At 32.7% G+C, this 14024-nt stretch overlaps 1 protein-coding gene across 1 annotated transcript; it reads right to left on the minus strand.

Annotated features, from left to right (window-relative positions):
- Window positions 1-5166: 5166 nt before the first annotated feature.
- On the minus strand, window positions 5167-12400 carry LOC105326838 (uncharacterized). The gene is made up of 5 exons (XM_011427016.4): window positions 12107-12400; window positions 8589-9411; window positions 7153-7271; window positions 5848-5944; window positions 5167-5726 (listed from the first exon to the last, which is right to left on the minus strand). The coding sequence occupies exons 1-5, from the start codon at window positions 12320-12322 to the stop codon at window positions 5521-5523; spliced, it is 1461 nt and encodes a 486-aa protein (XP_011425318.4). The 5' UTR covers window positions 12323-12400; the 3' UTR covers window positions 5167-5520.
- Window positions 12401-14024: the final 1624 nt, after the last annotated feature.

Genomic DNA, 14024 nt, shown 5'->3' on the forward strand with positions numbered 1-14024 from the left:
ACATGCGCAATGCAAACTAAAGTGGGCCTCCTAAAATCTTGATAACTAGTAGAGGACAATTATATTAAAACACTCTATAAGCTTCATTGCTAAGTCAATCCAATGCTCGCCATGTGAGAACCGTTATAGAACAAAGAACATTACATTATCCACCCCCTTTCCCAAACAATATGTAAAAATATTCCTTAATGTCACACAATACATGTACTAAACAAAAGTCTATTCATAGACCATGTGGTTTATTTGGTAATTTCCTAAATGACTTTTAATGGTACGATCAATACCTGGGTATTAACTATTTTCGAATCGCCATTTTGACTCTAACCAATGGTCTGTAACTTCCTGTGTGCCAATTGTACCAACCGAGACCATTAAAATCGTTTAAAGTAAACTTGACTAGTCCGCAATCATTATTCCACCAAGGTGAACCATACTTGAGGGCGCAGTTTATAGCTGAAAGGTCATTGTCAACATCTTTTGTAGAAAATTTCCGTCCGTTGTGGATACTTAATGCATCATCTGTTTGATTAAAAGAAATAATGTAAAAAATTAACTTTATGATAAAAATGTTGGGCAATTTTCAGTAAAGATTGAAAGGATGTTAATAAGAAAATATCCTTTGTAATTGTTGAAAGGATAATGATATGTATAAAAGTAAATTATGTTAAAATATTATAAACTTGATCATTATATATACGCCATGTATATTGAGAAACTAAGTTTTTCAATAAAAAAAGAACAAGAAATACTTGTCGCAAAATAACTTTTAAATATCGATCTCTTACTTAAAAATCATTGCTTACATGTACCTTTTGACTATTCAAGGTAGTGTACACAGAATTGTTAATGTTAAAAAAAAACTCGAGCCCTAAATCGTTGCAATTTGCTTTCAAAAGCTTAAAAACTGTCAGATAATTATTGTATACCTTGTAGTTTCTTCATTTACACATTGACTTACATCCCGCAGTTCCAGAATATCCCGATACAGTAAGTCTATACCCTGACGATGCGTCCCCGACATGGAATGTACTGTATTGGGCATATCCATAATACCCAACAATGTCTTCCATTTCTACCCTCATAACGCTCCATCCAGCTGCACTGAATTTGTTAATATGCTTCAACCCTGTTAAAGGTATATATGCCGTTTGAAATGAAAATTTTAAAATAAAGACATGTTTGGGGGTTTTCCAATGGGTTACAAAAGTTAATATACACTTTATGCAAATTTGAAATCAAGTTGAAATCAAACACATTTAAAAGTATTGAATATAAATTCTAATTACAGAAAACGCCCAACTTTGAAATATTCATAAGAACGTGATGTGACAAGCTAATTTCAGAACGTACACAGGATGTCGACGCGAAAACGCGATCGGTCAGTGGCAGTGGATAACGCGCTCAAAGAGAAAAAAGAAGAAGAAAGAAACAGTTTGACAGAGAACGTTTTAAAATGAGAATCTATATCGGAGAACACTTTGAGCGGTGGACACGTGTTAGAAACTTCATGGGCCTACCCGGCTTCTTGCTGTAGACAAATGGGTCACACAGCGATGGGCTTTCTTTGTTCGATAAGATATCTACTCACAAAGGAAAAGAAGTTCTTGTGTATGGTACGATATACATTGTGTATTGATATATTGAACATTATACATAATTATACATTGAATATGATAAAACTTGTAAAGCTATCACTCGAATACTTAAAAACTGTAAATTGTATATGTTTTGAGTCGAGGGGCGCCAGAAGGGATGATTTTGATCTATTTCATAATTTATATATGTTGTCAAATGTAAGAAAAAAATTGTCAATTGCAACGATTGTCATCGATACGCAACCATCCTCATAAAATGCAGATGACAATATCTGATAAGTTTTTCTGTTAACAGCGCACAAACCTGTTTATATGAATTCAAACAACTATAAAGACACCTATCGTATTACTTCGTTTTGCATGCTGCTTTTCTGAATTACTATTCCCGTGCACATGCGCAAATCCACCTCAAACGTTAATCCTTTTTTAATATGCATATGCAAATCGCCGTTATTTATTTTCAAACTATGGCTAGTACCACGTCAATATTTATCAAAAAATTTCAAAATTTTCTATAAACTTCTTTTTTATACATCTTGTCATGCGGACAAAATTTGGGTCTTATGTCCAACTTTGCAACAAAAAAGGCTCACAGTATAACGTTATCTTTATATATTTCATTAGTAAAGAATGAAAAAAACTCCGAGATTTGTTACTTTTATCCCTCATATTTCATAGGAAAATAGTTGTCTAAAACATGATTTTTCACCGTGTTTACCAAACATTTAGCCCCGGTACACCCTATGAAACAAAGATATTGTTATTAAGCATCATTTAAAGAATTTATATTTTAAATATCATAAACCTGTAGGTGCCTTTCATTTACTAGACCTTGACCTTAATGCTCTTTTTGGCGATTCATGTGGGTATCAAAGGAATCCTTTATTGTTATTTATATATACATCACGGGCACTGGAAGTTATTGTAAATATATTGTAGGTGCAGGTGCATGTATGAAAAAAGGGTAGCAGGGCACTTAATCTTCTTTTAAGGCAAAATCGGGTGTGACGAATTCTTGGCGTTCCTCAAACAAAATGTCGTGATGAATCGTTCTAATGTACTTTACTTACAATAGATGTTTAGATTCGCTCTGCTGCAATGCTGTTTCGCCGGAGAAAAACGTGTTTTTATAGTACAGAATGATTTCTTTTTGACGTCATCGTGTCAATAACTGCCGTCAGGTGAGCAGACAAATTGAATAACGCGAGTTAGCCCGTTATGATAATATACATGTAATGCTTATATTTACATTTCCTAACTGATGAAATCAATTATTTACTTAAATAAATCAATACATATTGCAGATAACGGAGGGAGTAAATTTGTAACAACAAGAACAGCTGTTTACAACACCGGTTTAAACTGGTTATCACAAAGACTGTTGAGCTGAGATCGATGAGCATGAAAATATAATCCATGAAAAATAACTCTTGAAATTTTGCTTATAACAAAAAACTTTTTTGTTGAATAATTGTTCAATATTGTGTTTTGTCAACATGTATGAAATTTTTTTTAAACGATAACATGTATAGAAATCACTGTTTGGGAACTACTTATGTAAATTACATGTAAATTCATACGCAGTGATTAGTTGTTGCATTTAGAGGCATTTAAAGTTCACAGAGTTAATAGAAAAACACAGTAGAATGTAATTATACAGATTAAGATTTTTTTTCAAAACTAAAAACTCATATTAAACAAAAAAAAAACTAGCTGTACGTTGTAATTATCCATAAGATTTTGAAAACAATAAGGGCTCTTTAGTTCTCTATATAAAAAACACATCTAAACAAGAATTACTTACGCGCATACTCATTTTTTACTAGTTTCTTAGTCACGAAAAAAACCGAGCTCGCCGAATAGAGATGATTGAATTGGACGTCAATAAATGCACTTAATAAGAGTAAAGTTTTAGTCAAGCTCTGTTAGAGTTTGTTGTTCTGAGGATGAAAATGTTTTAAAAATCACTTTCTGATTGGTCCAAAAGACCAAAATTACTACCGACATAATAAATGGTATTCAATATGCATTTACATGTATAATCTAAAACGTCCACTTCATTAATTATATATACTAGTATACATTAAATTATATACCTTGCCAAAAATCACCATCAAGATTTCCAAAACCGTTTTCATAACTTGTCCAAACATTGTTGAAAAGCACATCACCTTTAATGCGGCGGAAAATGACCTCAAAATCCACACAAAAAAGATTTGTTATTTGTCGAAAGAATAAAAACAGATTTTGCTCTTGTTATTTCGATTAACATATTCATTTTAGATGTCTTTGATTTGAGGTGCATATTTAAATGCACATATAATATTATAAAAACATTGAAATTAGGAGAAAATCGTGATTAAAATTGTTTACCATCCAATTGTAACCGTCATTCATTTCACAATAGACCTGAAGTGGATTCCCGTCAGCGGTTATTTCATAAATCCCACTCTCGGTTGTCAGAGATCCAACACAATCACAATCGGAACATCCTTTGTAATATATTCTTGTGTGAATAATGATATATGCTTAACATACGGAGTATGAGAATGTTTATGGTAAATATCAAATTATCTTGTTATTAGCGTTTTGAACTTTTATAAAAAAAAATCACTTTATTTCTATGTTTATACATTTACAACATACTGATGTCGTAGTTTAGACCAGAACTTTGTTTCTGAAAAGTTATGTGCAAAACTCTGATTAGGTACTATGAAGACTGATCTGTCAGTCTAAAGTCACAAAACGAAAGCAGTCAACAATAGCTTTACTTGATATCATGAGAGTATTAAAACTTATTGATTTTCGTTAATCCCGTTTAAGGTGGTATAAGAGATCAAAAACATGAATATGAATGAAGTTACATCATATGTATACTCCATACTAACCGTTTTGAAGTATACCGGCAGATTAAAGGTATCAGGTTAGAGCTATTAGAGGTACATCCAAAAATGAAAGTGTCACATACCTTTAAAAAAAACACAAAAACATGACTTCTCAAAAACTTACCTGATGTTTCAACTATCAACGGTTTCCGGATCATCATTCTTATTTTACTGAGCTGTTTGTAACTTCCGGTATACCAGTTATACCAGCCAAGGTCATTGAAATTATTCCTTGTAAACATCATTCGTGAACAATCATTATTCCACCAGGGCTCGCCGTAGTAACTAGCGCAGTTTATTGAAGATGAGAGATCATTATCACGATCTTTTGTGGAAAATTTCATATTGTTATGGTAGATAAAAGCGTCATCTGAAACCCATAAAACAATAATACAAGTATTCACATTGAACATGGTAAAAATCAGCAGCCATCTTGAAATTGAGCTAGCCTCCAAAAACGGAGGTTGCCTAGACCTGTTGAATTCGATTACATTTAATGTGTGTAAATAATAATAATTCTCAATATGTGTAAACAATACATGTGATTGAGGGTCCCCAACACCTTTGGAAAAAGTTCTGCATATAAATTCTGCATATATTGTATACTTATAGCGATTGATACATGTACATGTATCTAGCATGTGTTCGACTTAAAAATACATGACTGTAATAAAAAAGTAATTTTTTGAGAAAAAATCAACTTTTGAAATATAATCGCTGTATATTCATGAAAAAAAGTCCTTGCAGTATTCGAACTCGGGACCTGGGGGTCAGTAGATTGAAGCTAAACCCATTGTGCTATACAGAGATGTAATCCAACTTTTGGCGATAAAAGCTCTTCCATAATGGGTTAAAATCCCCATGGTGTGACTCACTATCATAGTATGCTTAAGTCACAAAGCGTCGAGGCTCCCTAAGACAAACTTAAGTCACATCTACCGTCCGCCTAAGTTTTAGGTAAATTGTCCTAGCTAAGCACTCTTCTAGTTACGGACATAAGTACTTCCCTTTATGTTCTGAGCCCCTAGAGTCAAACGTTTTTAATCTCCCCTGGACATAAAATTGAAAAAGAACTTGCATCCAGAGTTTCCAGCGTACTGAGACACAATGAGCTTGTAGTTTGAAGACGGACTCCCGACCAGGAAGGTGCTGTACTGAGCGAAACCAGTCTGGCCGTTTATATCCTCCATCTCTACCCTCATAACGCTCTGTCCCGACGACGTAAAATGATGTATATTGTCCAAACCTAATTACATATAAATAAGGAATGCTTTTCTTTGACAGAAAATCGTACAAATTATTCATTATTATAATATTAGTATAAAAAAAACTTGATACATGTACTAGAATTTAATGGAATACATTACCTAACCAGAAGTCACCGTCCAGATTTCCAAATCCATTTGTGTAGCTCGTCCATACATTATTGAAGAGGACATTGCCAACAGTTCGTCGAAATACTACCTACATCGTAAACAGATTAAAAAAATACATATAATTTACTGTTTAAAAGAAAGATTGTTGCCGACGTCTCATTTTGTATATACACATGTACAGGTAAATATCAATATCTCGAACAGGGGATATTTCAAATACCCCGCTTATGTCGAAGTCTACCGCCGGTCCCGACCGTTTTCTCTATATAAATGATTATAACCAGATTCGATATATCAGGAGTTTTTCAAATTCCTGATATATCGAATCTGGTTATCTAGAATATCTCGTTTATGTCTAAGTATTTTGAAATACCAAAGCCCTAGTTTTACCTGGGTTTTTTTTCGAAGTCGAGCCATTTTTCAGGTCAGCTAAACATGATTTGTGTCATTACTTCACACATTTCTTCCTGCGGCAGTTTTCACACCTTTCAAAACTAGTGGTACCTCAAACTGCGCAGTGTAAGTTAATTTGGATGGAAGCTTCGGTGTTTAATTAAGTTAGTACCTCTTCATAAAATTCAGATTATAACACAGCCACAATTACCGATAATGTGTTGAATAAAACACTGTACACGGAGAATCGATCTAACTGCCATATTCATTTAAAAACGATTAATCACGGAACTAAGTTCACTTGTTTATCATGTATGCTCCAATAACAATGAAACATGATTGAGATACAAATATTTGAAAGAAAACTTAATTAAGTTTAACAGAAACAATTCATGCATTGTATTATTATTGTGTGATATGTATTATAATTATTTTTATAAATACATATTCTAGAAATGAATACAAACATGATATGACTATCGGCAGAGCTTAAAGATGGAATGACGAAATTGATCAATATAGTCAGTTCCATATCCGTACTATAAAATTCATTTCAGAAGTTGTATTATGTGAGTTCACATTCATCAGTCTGAACATTCACTGTCTGAGTGTTTGATTGCCCTGGTTTAAGACTACTTGCAGTCATATTGTGGTTATATGTAAAAAATTAATTTATAAAAGTATGCCTATTCACGAAAATAAAGTTTGATTTATTATGCCATAGTGAAATTTAACTGTTAAGAAATTAAGATTGTTATTGATTTGTTTAATAACACTTTAATTTTAACAGAAGCATACAGCGGTTAGAGATATATAATATACAATGTATTTCAGAAATGATGTAGCTATACATAAAAATTTTCTCGGTATAACCTCAAATTATCTTTAAAAAAAAAGAATTACCGTCCACTGAAAGCCATACTTCATTTCGCAATAGACACTGGTTAGCTGTCCGTCGACTGTTATCTCATAGACTCCACTCAGAGACGTTGTTATGCCGATGCATTCACAATCTGAACAAACTAAAGTAACAGAACACAATGCATATATATATAAAAATAGTTAAGCTCGGATCAAAATAAAAAGAGATAGCAAAGTTTGATGATAATGAACACTTGTTCGGTTTGTACTTGACTGTCTACGACATTTGTCGGATTTTTAACGACCAGAGAAGGCGAAGCAAATTCAAGCCTTCTATGGACGTTAACAACGATAAAAGAGTCGCCTTTGTAAAAAGAGTTATATCTCTATACATTTATCTTTGTTTCGGTAATATAAAATAGACATGTTAAATCATTTGCACGAGTTTTTCGCGAAAGTAATTTTTCAACAGCAAAAAATTACTCAAAACGGTAACGACAATTTTTACCTTCATACGTTTTATGCTAAGGGTTATTGCAAAACATTTACATTCACCAAGTACTAGTATAATTCCCTTTATTTCTAACGGAAATTGATTGTACATTCGCTCTGTAGAAACTGACAGGGCTAAAATATTGGGCAAAATTTTCATCGACCTGAGAATATTAATCACAGACTGTACAAAATAATCCTGATAATATCAGACTTAAATTCCCATAGAAGACGTGCTGGTTGTTTCTTTTCTTTTAACATACAAATGTACATTAAGAATCATTTTTTCTTACTTTTTACGACTAATTTATTAATGTGTGTGTGTGTGTGTGTGTGTGTGTGTGTGTGTGTGTATATATATATATATATATATATATATATATATATATATATATATATATATATATATATATATATATACACACACACACACACAATAAAATGTTATCTTAGATCGTTTATGCATGTTATGAAAGTAGCGATCATTGCAGAAAAAACGCAGGTTGTGTATTTTTTCTGCAATGTCGCCACCTTCCTGCATGAATCACATAGGAAAGCATTCCATTGTTCAATTATAAAGTAGAAAATAAATACTCAAATCTATGTAAAATCAACAATATGCAATCATTATTTTATAAGTTTAAGGCAGATCTAATGGTTAATTTGTTGGCCACGCAGCCTCCTAAAAATGTAATTTCTTCAATGTTATGGCGAGTTTTGAATAAATGAATCGTTCAATTTTATCATTGACATGTCAATGTATTGAGTTTAATTTAAATGCTTGTAAACATTTGCATAATATGATCATATGTTCGTGAAAGATTTGCAAATTAAATCTTTTCTTGGAGACAAACAGTTATAATTCCTACAAGCATTTCTGTTACTGTTTACAAAATGCGAGTAACTATAAAAGTTTTACGGATTTGGCATTTGAAAATAGGCAACATTTACAAAAAAATAAAATAAAAATTAAAGTGTATAATCACCACGTTCAGTGGACGTGACCAAAGCCCCTTTTGTTGACGAAAAACCCATGAGAGTTGTAGCAAATTCAGTTCCCAGAGTAGCTGTTTCTGTCACAAGATCTTGAGTTGTTTTATTGACAGCGCTTGGAAAGGTCAAAGCATCAGAATATATTGTTTCAGCCACAGTACCTAAGGATGTTGTTTCAGTCACAGTGTCTTGAGATGCTGTTTCTGTCACTGTTTCTTGAGATGCTGTTTCAGTCACTGTTTCTAGAGATAGTGTTTCAGTTGCATTACCTGGAGATGTTTCGGTCACAGTATATCTAGAAGTTGTTTCATTAAGAATATTTGGATAAGTCGTTCCAGGTTCAGTGTTTAGAGGTGTTGTTTCCGTCACAGTTTCTGGAAAGGTTGTTTCATTCAAAATATCTGAAGATGATGTTTCATTTACAGTGTCTGGAGATGTTGTTTCAATTACAGTGTTCGGAGAATTTTTTTCAGTCACATTATGTGGAGATAATGTATCAGTATCTGGAAAGGTAATTCCTTTCACGGTATCTGAAAACGTTGTTTTATTTACAGTATCTGGAGAGGTCGTTTCAGTTACAGTTTCTGTAAAGGTTGGTTCAGTGACAGTTTCTGGAGTGGTGGTTTCATTCACTATTACTGAAGGAGTTGTTCCAGTCACAGTATCTTGAGGTGCTGTTTCATTCACAGTTTCTGTAGAGGTTATTTCAGTAACAAAAGGTGTTTCATAGCCAGTAACTGGGGTGGTTTTTGACGAACTTTCTGCAATACTTGACATTTGCATAGTGCTCGTAGTAACAGTTGCTGTACCTGTTTTCTGAAAACAAATTTTAGAAAAACTATTATTATAAAACACCTACTTACTCTATATGAGGACTATACCGATTTACATGTTTCATGAACTAAAACATCTTCGATTAATCGGACTTAAAGATTTAAATTCACGATCCTGATTAAAAATTTAAAAAAAAAAATCAGACATGAAAGACAAAGGAAATTGAAATGTGTCATTAAACAGTTCTGATTATAAAACCACTAAAACAGCCCAGAAACTGTTAACTGTTGTTGGGATAGAGGAGCATATTTAATAAAAGCGGTGTATATTTAGTAGGTTTTCTTTTTATTGATAGTAAAATATATTGCGATAGTTTTGCCCGTAAAAAATGAATTAAAATTTTATCTCTAAAAAATTGATATCAGTAACAAAACCCACTAAAATGGTTACAGAAAATTCTACATTTTCTGTAATGGCCGCCATATAATTATGTTTTGGCTGCCAGATATTTAGTGGTGGCTGCCAGATATTTAGTGGTGGCGGCCAGATGTTTAGTGGTGGCTGCCAGATATTTAGTGGTGGCTGCCAGATATTTAGTGGTGGCGGCCAGATGTTTAGTGGTGGCTGCCAGATATTTAGTGGTGGCTGCCAGATATTTAGTGGTGGCGGCCAGATGTTTTAAAAAGGTGCTTAGCGTTGAACATTTTTTTTTCACGTGACACTGTAACGTTTATTTAAAAATTAAATACAGGTAATGAAAACTCATTCAATTTGTCGATTGCAATGTTTATAATTCAAGCATGATCAGAGAAATACCGCCGGACATTTAATGTGGTGTTTATGTTACATCAAAAGTTTAAAATCGAATATTTCTAAACTTATCTATAATAATCTTAGATTTAAGTTTAGAAATATAATTCGATTTTAAACTTTTAATGTAACCGGTTGTCAATTTAAAATTTACAAGCTGCTATGAGAACTTGTTTATTTTTTTCTCTCAGATTAATTACGCAATTTAGTTTGTAAAAAAAGGAAATAACCAAACAAACAAACGGAGATGCTTTCATTTGACAAAAATGTTATTTTTCTTGACACTAGTCTTTGATATCTTCTTTACTTAATCTCCAGGCAAATTAAATAATTGTTGGACAATAGAAGAATGAAATTATTGTAACAGCTAGATGTGTGAATGTTTATTTTTCTGGCATGTCATTAACATATCTTTGTCATCGAAAAAAAAACCAATGCCTGTCAAAAAATAAGTGTAAGGGAGAATGGTTTAAGATCTGGAAGAGAACGGTTGGGCTAACTGTGCTGGAATCCCGCACGTTAGCATAGAGTGTTATGTTGGACTAACTGCTGGAACCCCGAACGTTAGTGGAATGTGTGTGATATCGGGCAAACTGTGCTGGATTACCGCACGTTAGTGTCGATTTTGTGTACAGAATTACGGTATATCGGACTGTCCGTGCTAGAATCTCCGCACGTTATTAAGTTGTTATCTTGGAACTCCGAGAATCGGTTTTCATTGGAATACCATGTACCGTTATATTATCAACTGAAATACAACTTGTTGAACTTTTGTTTCGTTTTGGAGTTTTTATTCAGCGTAAACTTGAGCGAGTGTAACGAATTGAGCTTTCCTCCTGAATTCACCATATGGATTTTAAGAACTTTTACATTACGATTTACAGTTTACGATACAAATCAAGTACAAGATACGTTCGTGAAAGTTGGGTAGTATTTTTAGTAGAAAGCCGAATGGCATGCTACCGGGCTTACCACAACTTCACGTTAAACTACACGAAAAGAACTTCACGGAAAATTCGCGATTACAAATTTACCTTAAATTTCATTGGTGTTTACACAGTATTTTACATTAATGTGTTATTATTGCAGATAAATGTGTAAAATTTACAGATTCAAGTGTAAATTCTACACTTTAAAGTGTAAATTTTACAGATAAAAGGGTGAATTTTAAAAATAAGGTAAGAATTTTACATACATGTATTAAAATGTTGTAAAATTTACACTTAAAAATGTGAATTTTACAGATAAAAGTGAAAATTTTACACTTTAAAGTGCAAATGTTGCTGAATTAAGTGTAGAAAATAAAAGAAATATCAAGTGCATATATGACACTATTACGCTTCCATAGAATAAAGCTTGATATAATTTTTCAAAAATTGACAAAACCGGTAGACTGATTTGACATTGAACAAAAACTGGCTAACTTGCGCACTTTTTTGAATTAATTGTCAAAAAATAATAACACAAGAGCACCAAAGAAGTAAGAAAAGTGAGATTTTTCATTCCCTTTGAAAAGGTTTAGTATAATTTTCTTTTCAGGGTTATTATTTGTTAGTAAAAATTCATGTATACAATAATTACATGCAAGATTCAATTTTAACTACATTGTATCCATTTATAAAACGGTTTCTCTAATAAAAGTTATTACAATCATAGATGATATGCATTATTGTGACAACCTTGACAAAAGATGTTTTTTCCCCTTGTTATCATGATTTAAAATCTATCATTCTATCACTAAAATAAACACAAATGAATATAAAAATATTTCGATGACTAGGACAGAAATATACAGTTGGAACGGGGTACATGTATTACAATGGCATTATAAATGTCGGATTTGCTTATTTCCATTCTCATTTTGAATTACGAACCTTTCGGTAGACCCGAAGACGCTAGCAATTGTTTAAATCATTTCACTACGTACCATGAAGATCTGAGAGGACGACAGTGGTTGTTCTATTGCAAAGAACTGGCCTTTCAAAAGTGAACAGCTGGAAGAGTTGAAATCTATTCGAGTTCCACTGCAGTCGAGTTCCCTCAAACATTCTGAGCAGCAGTGGAGTTTAATATGTCCTCTCTTATAAACAGCAGATTTCAAAATCGTAATTTCCCCAACCAATTCACCTCCAACAAAAACCATATGGCCTTTGTTTATAAATTTGTCATTCTCTTCACACGTTGGAAAACCGAAAAAGGTTACTATCAATATCAGAGAGCTGATACGAATCATTGTGATTGCCTTACGAGCTTTACTTTCAATGCTGTTTTGACTTCACAATTTCATTTGATCTTGAATACTGTTTTATATAAATACTCGTTAGTGGAACAATGATTGACAAAAAAAAACCCAAAAAAAACCAGACGCCGAGTGTTTCGCGCCATGGCTTACAATGGAAATCATCAATTTTTTATGCTACATATTCATTATTTTTAATTTGTTGTACATTTTCAAAAGTTAAAAGAAAAGTTGAGAAATACAGCCAAGATACGCAAACAATTATGAAATTAATGAGACAAGCGGGAAAAGCAATTAAATTTTTAAACAAAAGCTTTACTGGTCAAGACAAAGTTACTAATTTTCCCTCACTATTTGAACAACCTCAATGATAAATCAGAAATTTCAATAAAATAACGCTATGTAGATCGTTAAACGCAAGATTTATTGCTAATCAATCACTTATAATGATCAGCTTAAAAAAAAATTAAGCAGAAAAATGATGGCCTTCCTAATATCCAACAGCGGGATACCAAAACACCAAGACTGCATATATAGATTTCAGTTTTAGAAAATATAACTACAAGAAATGGTAAAAGTACTTAAAGTATTTGGGTTCGATGCAATATATACTCTTGTCTACTATGTACAAGTTATTCACTGGCCACTATGCTTGTTTTTCAATTCTCTCTCTCTCTCTCTCTCTCTCTCTCTCTCTCTATTTGATAATTATTATTTGCATAATATTTCAATGATATTGAACGTATACAATTAAAAATGATGCGTTTATCAATTGACGCATAACAAATCTGTCCGTTGTTTCCAATTAATATCTACGATTTACTACCAATCTGTCATGGTGTAAAATGTATGAAATGAAAAAAAACCCTCTAGCGTAGGCAAACAAACATAATCCAAAGTATCTACCCGATGGATAACTCCCCCTGCACTTTTTTCTATGACGTTAATTAGTCAACCCGCGTTCTGGGGCACCCCGATCTGAATTTTTTTCTTAAAAACTAAAATCGCTTTAAATTACTCCATTTTATGTAATCTATTAAATTTTTTGTGTAAAAAATAGATGACCGATCCAAGGTATCTGCACGCGATACATAATAAACTCGTCCTATACTTTTCGTCGTCAATTAGTAAATCCACGTTCTTGGTTACCTCGTTCTGAAAGTTCTATCCCATTCTCTTACCAGAGATCGTGCTTTGCAAGTGTTCTTTCCCATGTATCCATCAAAACTAAAATCGCTCATTCACGAAACGAATTGGCTCATTTCATTTGTTCAAAATTTGTCAAATCTTAACTTCTATGTATACTCTAAATAAGTTACCAATAAAAATATTCGATCTTTACATAATCATTGAATATCATTTCATTGCAAGTATATATTTTGATGCAAACTACCGCGAACTTGGATCCGCCAAAGCGTGTCTACCACCTTACTCTCATTTTTGCTATTTCGGGCTTGTTTATCGAAAATGAACGTAAGTATTAGATTAATTCCAAATTAATTCCAAGATTATCAGTTAAAATTCAATTATAGCTTACAGACATCATCTCACACGTGTTGAAATACCTTAGGTGTAAGCAGTTACTCTGGTGCATGCATTTTGTAGT

The sequence above is a fragment of the Magallana gigas genome, chromosome 9 (assembly GCF_963853765.1).
Source record: "Magallana gigas chromosome 9, xbMagGiga1.1, whole genome shotgun sequence".
In the NCBI taxonomy this organism is placed as follows: Eukaryota; Metazoa; Mollusca; class Bivalvia; order Ostreida; family Ostreidae; genus Magallana; species Magallana gigas.